General features: G+C 38.1%; 1 protein-coding gene across 1 annotated transcript in view; it reads left to right on the top strand.

Annotated features, from left to right (window-relative positions):
- LOC128664763 (C-type lectin domain family 10 member A-like) overlaps window positions 1-1,372 on the top strand; it is a gene marked incomplete at its 5' end in the record, with an annotated part of 46,737 nt that extends 45,365 nt beyond the window's left edge. Inside the window, one exon of the mRNA XM_053719571.1 lies at window positions 172-1,372. Coding sequence (XP_053575546.1) covers window positions 172-328 — 157 coding nt within the window. The remainder of the gene's footprint in view (window positions 1-171) is intronic.
- Window positions 1,373-15,492: the final 14,120 nt, after the last annotated feature.

The following is a 15,492-nucleotide window of genomic DNA, read 5'->3' as shown; positions in this document are numbered from 1 at the left end:
AGGTCATCACCAAACCACAGCCATCATTTATATTTAAAATCAACAATTTTTTAATCTAAAGATTTGTAAGTCCATCTATACAGCTATGTATGTTAATTGTATTTCAAGTTATCTTACGGACTGGAATAATGTAAACACGTTTATGGATTATTCTCTCACTTTCAAATGCAGGTACTGGAAAGAGGGACAACCAGATGAGTACTTCGGCCACGGCCTGGGCGGAGGTGAAGACTGTGCTCATTTACTCCATAATGGTGAATGGAATGATGAACACTGCTCCCGTCCGTATTTTTACATATGTGAGAACAATATTCTCTCAAAGCCATGAGTGTAGTGTACAGAAGAGCGCCAAGAGGGGCACATATAATTATGGAGTGTGACACACTGCTAACTTTAGACAGACCCAATTTCGTGGATATAGTTCTGTCTTCAAAAGTATAAAACGTATTGAGAATCATGCGCTAACCCTGCAGATTAAAGCCCATTCAGCTTGATTTTCTGATTAACTCACAGCCCTGGAAGAAACAATGACCATACAAGAAGCTTGCCCATCAAGATGAAGCTAATCCTACCCCTAGCATCTCATGCCTTTAATGGGATGGCTTACTCAAAAAAATTATCCCCTTTAATTTGTCCCCAATGATCCATTTTATCTGCTGGAGTGTATTAAATTGTTTACAAGTATTTCCTTTACCCTTATATATGAACTTTTGAAATAGTTGATTTAGCCTGTGGTTTCCCCACCTATTCTGCATGTTTCTGGTCTTAGGTCCAAGCTATAGATAGGCTGTGTAAACAGAGCCAGAAGAAGAAATTTTAGGTATAGAAGAGATAGGGTAATAACATGTTGATTTTCCATTGTTCTCTCCAAGCATTGGTCTTTGGTTTACGGACAGATATAAGATAAAGAAGCATGTATATGTACACAATGTGATAATGTAATGAGATCTGATTATACCTACAAGCTCAACCCATTTTATTAGGCTGTGGCCTCAAGACACAAAACCAGCTAATCAAATACACAAATAATCCCTTAAAAAGGAAATTGCTATACATTATATACTCTGCAGCTTCTAAAAAAAGTAATTGGAAACACATTAAAGGGATACTAAACCCAATTTTTTTATTTCATGATTCAGATAGAGCTTGTAATTTTAAGCAACTTTCTAATTTACTCCTATTATCAAATTTTCTTCATTCTCTTGCTATCTTTATTTGAAAAAGAAGGCATTTAAGATAAGGAGCCAGCCAATTTTTGGTTCAGACCCTGGACAGCACTTTTTAAATGGTGGATGCATTTAGCCACCAATCAGCAAGCACAACCCAGGTTATGAATAAAAAATGGGCCGGATTCTAAACTTACATTCTTGCTTTTCAAATAAAGATAGCAAGAGAATGAAGAAAAAATGATAATAGGCGTTGCTTAAAATTACATGCTCTATCTGAAATAAGGGAAAAACTATTTTACAGTATACTGTCCCTTTAAGGATCTCTCTCATAGCTAAATGAACATTACTAATCTTTTGCTTTTGTGTAACAAAAAATACTTTACCTGCTAAACATATTCTGTAATCTATTTTTTTTCTACAAAATGCTGCAATTTCCCTAAACTATCTATTTTATATACAGTATTTTTTAACACATAAGTTATAGAATTCGTGTTATGGCCTGTCCAGGGAGTGTTTGACAAGCACAATTTTACATAAAAGCGCAAGATATTATGGAATTGGAGTAGTTAAGAGATTCATTTATTCACTATCATGTAAAGTTATCTGCTTATGATTGCTGAGAGTTATCCATGTCTTTTGCTATTGATCTTGTGTATCACCTAACTGTAATTTCAGGTATACTGTGGTGTTGCCATATCAGCAATGCTCTGAACTGTAATATACTGAATCACTACCATAACTGTGTACAATAAAAATGCTTTAGATTTCCAATGCTTGTCTCTTCTCTTCTAGTATAACAAGACATATTATATGACGTAGCATTTTACATTTATAATGAAATGTTGTAGTTGTAATGACCACACACAATCATTTTCTCCCAATATCTTTATCCAAGATACCTTCTTTCCTGCCACTCATCAGGGTACGGGTCAGGGTAATTGTTTAGTGCATATAAAATTGGCTTCTACCATGGGCTAGATTATTAGTGTGGCGCAAATGTTTTTTCGCTAGCGCAATCATGATTACACATACCATAGCGATTGCATTTGAGCATAAGTATCAAGACATTTGGACTTCAGAAAGTGAAATTCTTCTAGTGATAAAGTGTGGTTGCATTTTTGTTGCCACTGAGCTAGGGATGGGGTCTTGTCTGACTTTGAATTTCTGCCAATGAGAATTTTAAGGATATTACTTAGCATGTTAAATAATTTTCTCTGTGGCATCGTGACATTTTTGGGACTTTATTAAAAAAGCCAGAGACATGGGTCCAAAGGAATGGGGATCTCTAGTATCTCGCTCGCTTTGAGTGAGACCTCAGAACAGATAGATATCAAAGTGGGACACCATATGTGGGCCATATGTCCATCAGATGCGCCGCATCTGCAACACTGAGCAGTGTTGAGGTTATATATTTTTTGCATTGTGCCAGCGTGAGATAACACCTCTGTAGAATTTTTAGATTTATTTCTAATAAGATGTATAGTGAATCTGTGTAGGAGATGTCTATATCTAGTTCTATATTCCATCTATATAGTATGGGATGTGGCCGGGCGAGATTGTTGCAGTAAGATGTACAACAGGGAAAGAACATGTCTGGTGGGGGAGGACTTTTGACAGAGAGATTCAAAATTCTTTAGTGTTCTGAGCATATTCCTATTCTGAGGATGGATCATTATGTAATAATTACATTGTCTATAGAAGAAAAACAGTCTACCAATTCAGTTGCCGAGGCAAACTTTTGGTCATTCCCTAAGTGGTAAATAATTAGAGATCTGTTTGGTGGGTCCAGTGGTTTTTTTAGTCAGAGTCAGACCAGGGATGAATTCTAAGTTATATATGAGGGGAGTCAGGGGTGATATTTTGGAGGAGATATGTGGGTAGTCCACTAGAATTTTTTCCCAGATGAAAAAGGTTTCTCTTACTGTTTGTGAAGATTCTTTGAGGATTTTATCTCTATATTTAGGGGTCCAGCAAAGTGTACCCAAATGGGGGATCTGAGCAATCTCTTGCTATTGTCGGACCCACGCTTCATTATGAAAGTTAAAAAAAAAACCCAGTATATGATACGTTGGAGATAAATCGCTTGACTGTATTTGTATAAGTCTGGGACTCCCAGTCTGCCTTCGCTTAATGGAAGATGCATAATTTTCTTATTAATTAGTTGTATACCAAATAATTAGTTTCATGCCAAATTAAGTCAAATATTTTTTGTTGTAAAGAGGTAATGAAGGTGTTTGAGAAGGGAATAGGAAGAGTTTGAAAAATGTATAAAATCCTTGGGAGAATGTTGATTTTAAGAATGTTAATTATACTTCACCAAGAAATCTGTTTTCTCAACCAAGAAGATATGCCTGAAAATATTGTGGAGAGGAGTGGTTTGTAATTAGAGTCAAACAAGTCCTCCACTTTGGGGGTTAGGTATACACCTAATTATTTGAGGGTTCTTGACTGCCACCTGAATGGACAGATTTGTCTAACTTGTTGTTCTTCATTATGTGGGAGGTTAATATTTAGAATTTTGGATTTATCTTTATTCATTAGGAAATTGGATGCTTGTCCAAATTCTTCAAGTTGTAGTAGTATGTAAGCAACAGAAATAAATGGTTTGGTTATACAAAATAGTACATCATCTGCATATAGCATTATTTGTGGTGGGAGTTGGTAATCTTGAGTCTTAATATGTCAGGGTGGTTACGGATTTTGTAAGGCAAGGACTTCAATGGCGCAAGCGAATAGTAATGGGGATAATGGTCATCCCTGCCTGGTATAGTTTGAAATACGGAATGATGCCGACAAAAACTCATTCACCTGTACCTGGGCCATTGGGGAGGAGTACATTGCAAAAATGTTGTTTGCAAAGTCACATCCTAGATTCATTCTATGAAGCATATTTTTCAGAAATGCCAACTGACGCGGTCGAACGCTTTCTCTGCATCCATTTAGAGCAACAATAGTGGAATGTGATGGTTAGGGGCATATTCAATTAGTTGAATCTTGTTAAGTGAGCTATGTAGAAGGGATCTTTGTTGTTTAAGAAAGTGAGAGTGGATTCTCATCAATTCTCCTCTTATAATTCCCTTATGGGCTTCCCATTTTGTGCCAAAGTTTGACACGGAAACCAAATTATGAGAGAATTAGTTTAGTGATTTTTTTAATTGGTCACTATAACGTGGGTGGTTCAGGAGTTTCTTTAAGAGTCTCCATATATATGAAGTGGGAGGTGTACAGAGCAGGAAACCCCAGAGTGGTCTGTCCAAGTTTCTGGCAATATAGAAGTCTGGGCCACTAATGAAAGGTAGGTGACATCCATAAGGAGGTAATCTATGCAGGAGAAATGTGGGTGGGAGAAAAATGTGTATTCTCTGAAGTCGGGTTGAAGAATCCTCCATACATCATATATGGCTAAATCTCTTAAGCTTCGTTTAATTCTTTCTATGACTTTGTGAGGGGTAAAGGAGGTACGATTGGAATTGACCAAATGAGGGGTCCAGGGATATATTAAGCTTTCTGCCCAAAATTAAGAGACCGTTTGCTACTTCTAGAATCTTTAAAGCAAGGGTTGTGAAGAATTTATCTTGATTTGTGTTAGGTGCATAAGCACAAACTAGTGTGATGATTGTGTTAAGCTGTGGGAGCATGCCTGTCACTGTCTCAGTAGGGCCCAGGCCATGATTTGTTGGCTGTTTCTTGTATGGAGACAAGGTAGATGTCTCTTTAGCCCAGCAATAGGTATTAAGTGTAGGGGATAACTGAGAGTCTTACCAGGGTGGATGAAGGTAGTTAAGTCTGGTATGCCATCATTGGGTCTCTGTGGAGGCTGGGTACGTTTCCATGTAGGTGTCAAGATGAAGGAGGTGTGGTTAGAATTGTCAAAATGGGGGTCCAGGGAGATATTAAGATCTCTGCCCAAAATTAGAAAGCCTTTTGATACTTTTAGAATTTTTTCAGTGAGGGTTGTGAAGAATTTATATTGATTTGTGTTAGGTGCATAAGCACAAACTAGTGTGACATCTGTGTTAAGCTGTGGGAGCATGCATGTCACTGTCTCAGTAGGATCCAGGCCAGGATTTGTTGACTGCTTCTTGTATGGAGACAAGGTAGGTGTCTCTTTAGCCCAGCAATAGGTATTAAGTATAGGGGATTCCTGAGAGTCCTACCAGGGTGAATGAAGGCAGTGCAGTCCGGTATGCCAGCATCAGGTCTCTGTCGAGGTCGGGTACAACCCATGTAGCTGTCAAGATGGTAGAGGGCTCACTTCTGTGGGAGTGCCGCCGACTGTGATGGTGCTGTTCCATGCGATCGAATGTCTCAGATGGTTACATCCAAGTCTCGGATGTTAGGGCAAAAGGATAGCATGATTGATGTCTGGCGCTGCAGCCACCTAGTTCAGAACGGTCTGTTAGATGTCCCAGAGCTTTGTGACTACTTGGCCTTTGCCTGCTTGGCCAAGCTCCACCCCCAGGTGAAGCAAGTTTTTATGAATTTTGAACATGATCTCATTTTTACATAAACCCCTTGGTTGACATAAAAAGAGTCTAAATCTAACCGAATTAGCAAATCTCAGACACTAATATGCTCTATAGAATCCCCACTAAAAGGCTTTGTATATTTATTATTTCTCTTGCCTAATTTCTGTACCAAGGACGTGCCAGGCATGTCCTACAAAAACCAGTCGTTAAGAACCAAGGGTCACTTACAGGCGCATTCAGGGTATTGCAGCGATGCCTTGATATTAAGGCATCGTGCAATACCCTCTGATAAGCAACCAATGCAGAGAGTGCCGATCGTTGGTGGCGTGGGTGGAATAGGAGGGAGGCGGATGGGCGGCCCATCGCTGGAGGGGGCGGGAGAAGGGTGGGAGGAGGTGTGAGAGGTTTGGGAGCAGGCGGGAGCGGGTGTGACTGCTATGCTATGGCAATAGTTTAGTGAGTGGGATTTAAGTGTTAGGAAAGGGATCTGGGAGGGGAGTGGGGGAGGGTATTGAGGGAGGGCAGCTACACTACAGAAAAAATGTTTTTTTTTTGGTTTGTTTTTAAAAAAAAGCCTAATTTGTAGCAAACTGGGTACTGGCAGACAGCTGCCAGTACCTAAGATGGAGGCAAATAGGTAAAAGGGGAGTGTTAGCTGTTTTGAGGGAATCAGGGAGATTGGGGGCTAAGGGGGGATCCTACACTGCAGAAAATATATTTAAAAAAAAACTTTCTGCCAGTACTTAAGATGGGTGTGACAATTGTAGGGTGGGGTAGGGAAGAGAGCGTTTTGAAAGGGATTAGGGAGGGATCAAGGGGTGGGATGTGTCAGATGGGAGAGTAATCTATACACTAAAGCTAAAATTAACCCTTCAAGCTTCCTAATTAACCCCTTCACTGCTGGGCATAATACAAGTGTGGTGCGCAGCTGCATTTAGCGGCCTCCTAATTACCAAAAAGTAATGCCAAAGCCATATATGTCTGCTATTTCTGAAGAAAGGGGATCACAGAAAAGCTGTTTGTAAATAATTTCAGTGAGAAACCTAAAGTTTGTGAAAAAGTTAAGGATTTTCTTTATTTGATCGCATTTGGCGGTGAAATGGTGGCATGAAATATACCAAAATGGGCCTAGATCAATACAGTATATACACATGTGAAGGGTTATTCAGGGATTCCTGACAGATATCAGTGTTACAATATAACTTTTGCTAATTTTGAAAAAAAAAAAAATGGTTTGGAAATAGCAAAGTGCTACTTGTACGTATTGACCTATAACTTGCAAAAAAAGCAAAGAACATGTAAACATTGGGTATTTCAAAACTCAGGACAAAATCTAGAAACTATTTAGCATGGGTGTTTTTTGGTGGTTGTAGATGATTAAGAGATTTTAGGGGGGAAAAGTTAGAAAAAGTGTGTTTTTTCCATTTTTTTTAATCATATTTTATCATTTTGTTATAGTAAATTATATGACATGATAAAAATAATGGTATCTTTAGAAAATCCATTTAATGGCGAGAAAAACAGTATATAATATGTGTGGGTACAGTAAATGAGTAAGTCAGAAGTCCCCTGACATTTGGTCACAGAGAACAGTGGTTAGGTGCTGCTGTTTTTTAGTGACCTTCATTCAGCCTGCTGTTAAGTGTGCTAAAATAGAACCCCTGTGAGAATTCTGCTTTTACTAAATATTAGCAGTGTATGCTTGAAAAGTGTGCTAAAATAGAGCCCTTGTAAGAATTCTGCTGTCACTGGATATTTTCACAGTGGTTCCATTAAACTCACATACTATATAGCCCTTGTTTTGAATACAGATCCCTGCAATGTCCTTCTTAAAGTGATGGTAAATCAGTGTGTTTAAGGAAATGCTAGGATTTACATTCACTAAAAATAAAGTTCAGTTTAAAAAAGGGTTCAAAGGGGGCGGAGCCTATAGTTGAAGCGGCTTGAGGTGTCTTGGGAGAGCTCCTGGGCCTGTTTTGACTTTTGGGGTTAATTTTTGAAATATTTGTCCCATCTGATAATATTTTTGAGCTGACCTATTAGGGGAGTCTGGGGGTTCATTTCATGCGCGCACGTCTGCCTATGTTCTTTGTTTAAGACACACATTCCTGAGCTGTATGGCACGATAGCTGATTTTGGGAAGAAATTTGCATGCTGTGTCTGGGCTGCCGCACGGTGCCCCACCCGGACCCTGGGTTATACAGCAGTGTATAGAGCTGCTTCATAAGTTTTCTTGGTACAACACAAAAACCAAGGGTATTTGCGCAATGGAGTATTATAGCTTTTCAACAATATTGATTCAGAGACCAAATCAAACAATTAATTCAATAGTAAAAACTAAGTTAAAGTGAAGGTCAATTTCGATGAATTAGTGCCCGGTTTTTAATAATCCTATTAAAAACAAGGGCACTTTAATTAATCAAAATTGACATTTTACTTGTTTTCTTCAAAAACTTACCTTTTAATCCTGGCAGCCGCTGCAGTGCTTCCTCCACCAGTCGCAAGCCCTCTTCGCGGGTCCAAAATGACAAATCCGGCTCCCTCCAATCACAGCGTTGCCTCAGGCCATGATCCCCCCGGGCGGAAAGCCGTGATTGGAGGAAGCCGGATTCCTTATTTCTGACGTAAGAAGAGGCTTCCGACGGCCAGGGGAATCACTGGATCGGCTCTCAGGATTAAAAGGTAAGTTTTAGAAGAAAACAAGTAAAATGTCAATTTTGATGAATTAAAGTGCCCTTGTTTTTAATAGGATTAATAAAAAACGGGCACTAATTCATCGAAATTGACCTTCACTTTAAAGAGCGCTGGTCTATAAGGAAAATATATAAATAATAATGTCCTTGGAAGACCTACTCAAACAATACAAAACTGATCTGATGGTAAACTGATATAGTAAGTGCAGTATCACACATACATTTATTAAAAGGTTATTTTAAAAAACAATCCTAAGACATATACCTAAAAAAATACATGCAAGATACATATTTGCACAAAACGATGTTCACACTTAAAACAAGTGTAAAATAAGTGTAAAGTAATAAAGTCCAAAACAAGTAAGTCAATTTGATCTCAATAGCTGATGCTTGCTTGGAAAATTATACTAGGAGTGACGATTGTAGAAACAATAAGAAAAACCCTTTTACAGGTGACAATATTGTTTGAAATATGGTGTCTTTATTTACTTACACTAACTTGCAGTTTTCAGTTTTAGGTACAGATGCCCCTCTTTGGCAATACAGACAGTTTCTGGGTATTTTCACACAGTTGTTATTGCATGCGTCCTAATGGATAATATGGCCCTAGGGTAGAGTCCGCAGATTCCTCCGGCGTTGCGCCGCTGCAAAAAGTTCCCGAGCTGGCCCTGCTGTTACAGGTGCTTCTGAGAGTCAAAGTTAATTGAGCAACGCGTTTCAGGGGGCACTCCTCCTTTCTCAAGCTCAATTCTTCTTTCTCCTGGTGCTTCTATATATACCCCAGGATCCTTATGATGTTATATTCACATGATACACACTTTCAATATTTCTAACACTAGCAACGAGTAATCAATATTATAAATGACAATCATAAAATATATTAAAAATGTGCAGTATTAAAAAGCATGACAAGTTGAACTAAAAATATACAGTACAGACTACTAATTATGAATTACAAAGTAACGTATCTGCTTAATAACAACCTGAAATTTCTGGGTTCATAAAACCTACAAAACTAGTGTGCTAATAGAGGAATAATGTTATCTAGAAAATATATATAATATTCACTTACTAAAACATTGTTGGGCATTATGATGACTCCAAATTTTTTACATACATATATTGGTTTTAGAAACCAAACTGTTACATCTATTCTAGATCTATATTCTATATTCTATATATTCATATAATAACCTAATTAATTTGATATTCTATGTAGGATATTGAAATTCACCATATATTATTTTGTAATGCACTGATACACTCCAAAAGGAAAGATTATAGTGAGTACTAGAAAATAATTATTACACATATATTAAACTCTACCTAAAGAGTCCAGTAGATGGCAGTATAGTGCAATGCATATCATATTTATAAGTAATAAAATGTCACCAAAGTGTCTCTCTCTACTTGTGGGTTAGGATCTACATAGCTATACAATGTATCTTTGAATAGTTGTAACTAAGATAGATACAATATATGTCAACCCATAAATTAGAATTATTATTATTATTTTTACATTGATACACATATTAGTCTTCTCTAAGGAAACTACCTAGAACAAAATCTATATTCAATCGAAAGGGAGACAAACTATTCATTTCAAAGATCCATTTTGCTTCTAAACGCAAAAGTGCCTTGTGCTTATTTCCTCATCTCCATATATTGTTTAGTTTTAGTAAGTGAATATTATATATATTTTCTAGATAACCATTATTCCTCTATTAATACACTAGATTTGTAGGTTTTATGAACCCAGAAATGTCAGGTTTTTATTAAGCACATACGTAACTCTGTAATTCATAATTAGTAGCCTGTACTGTATATTTTTGAGTTCAACTTGTCATGCTTTTAAATACTGCACATTTTTAAATACATTTTATGATTGCCATTTATAATATTGATTATTCGTTGCTAGTGTTAGAAATATTGAAAGTGTGTATCATGTGAATATAACATAATAAGGATCCTGGGGTATACAGGGAGTGCAGAATTATTAGGCAAATGAGTATTTTGACCACATCATCCTCTTTATGCATGTTGTCTTACTCCAAGCTGTATAGGCTCGAAAGCCTACTACCAATTAAGCATATTAGGTGATGTGCATCTCTGTAATGAGAAGGGGTGTGGTCTAATGACATCAACACCCTATATCAGGTGTGCATAATTATTAGGCAACTTCCTTTCCTTTGGCAAAATGGGTCAAAAGAAGGACTTGACAGGCTCAGAAAAGTCAAAAATAGTGAGATATCTTGCAGAGGGATGCAGCACTCTTAAAATTGCAAAGCTTCTGAAGCGTGATCATCGAACAATCAAGCGTTTCATTCAAAATAGTCAACAGGGTCGCAAGAAGTGTGTGGAAAAACCAAGGCGCAAAATAACTGCCCATGAACTGAGAAAAGTCAAGCGTGCAGCTGCCAAGATGCCACTTGCCACCAGTTTGGCCATATTTCAGAGCTGCAACATCACTGGAGTGCCCAACAGGGCCGCCACTAGAAATTTTGGGGCCCCTGACTTAACCATTGATCAGGGCCCCCCCCCCCGACATGTGCAATTTTTGACCAAGTGACTAAAACGTATATATGCACTTTATTCTTAAGTGCCTATTTAAACTTGGAAATGTTGTAAAGGTAGTTACAAACACACAGACACCCCCCCCCCCCCCATTTGACATGTGCAATTTTTGACCAAGTGACTAAAACGTATATGCACTTTATTCTTAAGTGTCTATTTAAACTTGGAAATGTTGTAAAGGTAGTAACATACAAACACACAGACACACTCATATACTGAAACACACACACACTCACACAGAAGGATTCACATATAGACGCTCTAGCAGACATACAAAGAAGCACACTCAGACACCCAAACAGACACTGACATAGACCTGACAAGTAATGAGGTAGTTTTGTAAAAAAAAGAGATTTAGAAAGCAAAATATGGAGTTCTGATTATCTTTTTGTAAAGGAAGATGTCAACTAAATGATGACAACAGCATGCAGTGGCTGAATGGAAGGGCCCTGAACTGCCTAAACAATAATTTAAAGGTTAAATGGTGGATTAGGTGACTTCCGGAAAGGTCTCATTAGTCTCAAAGTCTGTAGAAAGATGTGAATCAGTAGTAAGGTCAAAATGTCCTAAAAAGGAACAGACAATGGACACACACAAACTGAAACACAAACTTGCACATACACCCAAGGAAACACAGACAGAGACAGCCTCAGAAAACACACAGACATACACACACACACACACACACACAGAGAGACACCCACAGAAAACACACAAAGACATACACACACACACAGAGACAACCACATAAAACACAGAAAGACATATACATTTACACACCTTCACTGAGACATCAGCAGAAAACACACAAAGACATACACACACCCTCACAGAGACACCCACAGAAAACACACACCCTCACAGAGACATCCACAGAAAACACAGACATACACACCCACCCTCATAGAGGCATCCAGGGAAATACACAAAGACAAACATACACACACCCTCACAGAGACACCCATAGAAAAAGCACAAAGATATATGCACACACCCTCACAGACATCCACAGAAAATGCACAGACATACACACCCACCCTCACAGAGAGACCCACAGAATAACAATACATACACACTCATAGAGACACAAACCAAAGCACAAAGACATAAACACAGACACCCACAGAAACACTCACAGGAGGAAACATGTATGCACCTTGCATCCCCTAAATCAACAGTGCGTGACATGCATGATAAAAAAAAATGCAGAAATTAAGAGATCACTTTTTAAAGAATTATATTTGTAAATGTGCAAACAAAAATAATTCTGTGAATTCAAAATAGTACATTAATGATCTGGGTAGATGGCTAGATAAAGAAAAGTACTTAAGGTTGACAGTTTGTTTTTTCCCCATTTTCCCCAACCAAGAGCACAACTTCAAATATAGTGTACAAATGTTCCCATCTGTCAGCTGTACTTATCGATTTTGAAAATGCTGTACTCTATATGGTCTTGGTGGAACCATAAGCTGTGGTACTCATACCATTAGATCTGGTTAAATGCAGGATTTAGGCTTGTTGGTATGTATTTCAAAATTAAGCCAGCTGTGGAGTTAACCTGTCTCATTTCAAATTAAAAAAATGCATATCTGCCAAAAGGGCACCTACCGTTTGTGTATTGAGGAGGAAACATTTCTGCATGGTTTTAAATATAGAATTTCTACAGCATTATCAAATAATCATAAATACACTGTTGCTAAAAAAAATGTGTTTTTATGGACCCCTGGCCCCACCATACAATTACTACCACACTGAAGTTACAATCTGAAATTGCACAAAGAAACAAAAAACATTTACTAAGTAATTCCTACCTCTTCTGCAAATGAAAGTGATCTGCTGTCTCACTTAGGCACACACTGTACAAACAAAGTGCCAAGTCTGTCTCACACTGTGCATAGTGGTTTAGTGCACACTTAGAAATCCTCTCAAATGCTAATACTTTACTCCTTGTAATAACATTTCCCATGCTCAATTAGCACTCTGCTGTAGTACCCACTGGTGGCTGCCAAATTAAAAAAAAAAAAAAAAAAAAAAATTTTTTTTTTTAGTTCTTGCCTCATGGGGCCCCCCTGACCCATTGGGCCCCTGACACGAGTCACCCCTGTCACCCCCTGATGGCGGCCCTGGTGCCCAAAAGCACAAGGTGTGCAATACTCAGAGACATGGCCAAGGTAAGAAAGGCTGAAAGACGACCACCACTGAACAAGACACACAAGCTGAAACGTCAAGACTGGGCCAAGAAATATCTCAAGACTGATTTTTCTAAGGTTTTATGGACTGATGAAATGAGAGTGAGTCTTGATGGGCCAGATGGATGGGCCCGTGGCTGGATTGGTAAAGGGCAGAGAGCTCCAGTCCGACTCAGACGCCAGCAAGGTGGAGGTGGAGTACTGGTTTGGGCTGGTATCATCAAAGATGAGCTTGTGGGGCCTTTTCGGGTTGAGGATGGAGTCAAGCTCAACTCCCAGTCCTACTGCCAGTTTCTGGAAGACACCTTCTTCAAGCAGTGGTACAGGAAGAAGTCTGCATCCTTCAAGAAAAACATGATTTTCATGCAGGACAATGCTCCATCACACGCGTCCAAGTACTCCACAGTGTGGCTGGCAAGAAAGGGTATAAAAGAAGAAAATCTAATGACATGGCCTCCTTGTTCACCTGATCTGAACCCCATTGAGAACCTGTGGTCCATCATCAAATGTGAGATTTACAAGGAGGGAAAACAGTACACCTCTCTGAACAGTGTCTGGGAGGCTGTGGTTGCTGCTGCACGCAATGTTGATGGTGAACAGATCAAAACACTGACAGAATCCATGGATGGCAGGCTTTTGAGTGTCCTTGCAAAGAAAGGTGGCTATATTGGTCACTGATTTGTTTTTGTTTTGTTTTTGAATGTCAGAAATGTATATTTGTGAATGTTGAGATGTTATATTGGTTTCACTGGTAAAAATAAATAATTGAAATGGGTATATATTTGTTTTTTGTTAAGTTGCCTAATAATTATGCACAGTAATAGTCACCTGCACACACAGATATCCCCCTAAAATAGCTATAACTAAAAACAAACTAAAAACTACTTCCAAAACTATTCAGCTTTGATATTAATGAGTTTTTTGGGTTCATTGAGAACATGGTTGTTGTTCAATAATAAAATTAATCCTCAAAAATACAACTTGCCTAATAATTCTGCACTCCCTGTATATAGAAGCACCAGGAGAAAGAAAAATTGAGCATGAGAAAGGAGGAGTGCCCTCTGAAACGCATTGCTCAATTAACTTTGACTCTAAGAGGCCCATTTATCAAGCTCCGAATGGAGCTTTAGGGCCCGTGTTTCTGGCGAGCCTGTAGGATCGCCAGAAACAGCAGTTATGAAGCAGCGGTCTAAAGACCGCTGCTCCATAACCCTGTCTGAGCAGGTGGACAGAGATCACCACAATTCAAACCGATCGAGTATGATCGGGTTGATTGACACCCCCTGCTGGCGGCCGATTGGCCACGAATCTGCAGGGGGCGGCGATGCACCAGCAGCTCACAAGATGATCTCATCTTGTTTCTAAGTAATACAGCTGTATATTTTCCTTTATGTATGTACATGATTAATATATTTAGTTTATTTTCGGGGGATATAGAATCAATAGGACAAAATCAGAAATTCTCTGGATACACAAAACACCAAATAGCTTTACAAACCATCAATTAAGAGAAGTTAAATATATCAAATACCTGAGGAGTAAAATAAGTAAGAATCCATCTGAATGGTATAATCTTAATTACGTAGAATTTTTTTCAAAATATATTTATCGAATTGAATAAATGGTCACTATATTTTTTATCTCTGCAAAAATTATGATCCTAAAGACAATATTGTTTCCATGCCTATTATTTCTGTTACAGAATCTTCCTTTATTCATATTGAAAATAGATATTCTTAGATTTAATGCAGCGTGTGCACACTTTTTGTGGGGCAAAAAGAAATTGAGGTTAGCTATGGATAGATTAATACAGTTCAAAACATATGGTGGATTTGCTTTACCGAGTATTAAATATTATAATCTTATATCTATGGCTAAATTTGCAATAGATTGGCTTACTGGAGAAAATTATGTAACAGTGATAGATATGGAACAAGAAATTGTAGCACCATTTAATTTAAAATCTCTACTACAGTGTCCAGTGTCCAAATTACCAAGTACAGTTTCTAAATTATTAACATATGTAAATGTGGTGAAGGCAGGGCAAAGACTCTGGGATTTAATGGGACAAAATTTTAGATTATCACAATTCTTACCTATAGTAGGAAACCCGGACTTTCTGCCCGGCCTTCATAATAATATATTTAAAGTATGGCAAAGTTAGGGTTTTGAATATTTAGTGCAACTTAAACAGGATAAAACAGAAACAATTAAATCCTATGAACATATCTTATTGAAGTTTGCAATACCAGCAAAAAATGTTTATGCATATCTTCAATTTAGGAATTATTACAGACAGATACAACAAACACATGGGTTTGGATGAGATACGCAGGTGATACCTAATGGCCTTAAATTATATATGGCAGGGGTGCGCTCCATTTCTTTTTGGTATAAA

This window comes from Bombina bombina, chromosome 6 (assembly GCF_027579735.1).
Source record: "Bombina bombina isolate aBomBom1 chromosome 6, aBomBom1.pri, whole genome shotgun sequence".
Classification (NCBI taxonomy): Eukaryota; Metazoa; Chordata; class Amphibia; order Anura; family Bombinatoridae; genus Bombina; species Bombina bombina.
Note: the sequence above shows the minus strand (reverse complement) of the source record. Positions and strands in the feature narration are given on the sequence as shown.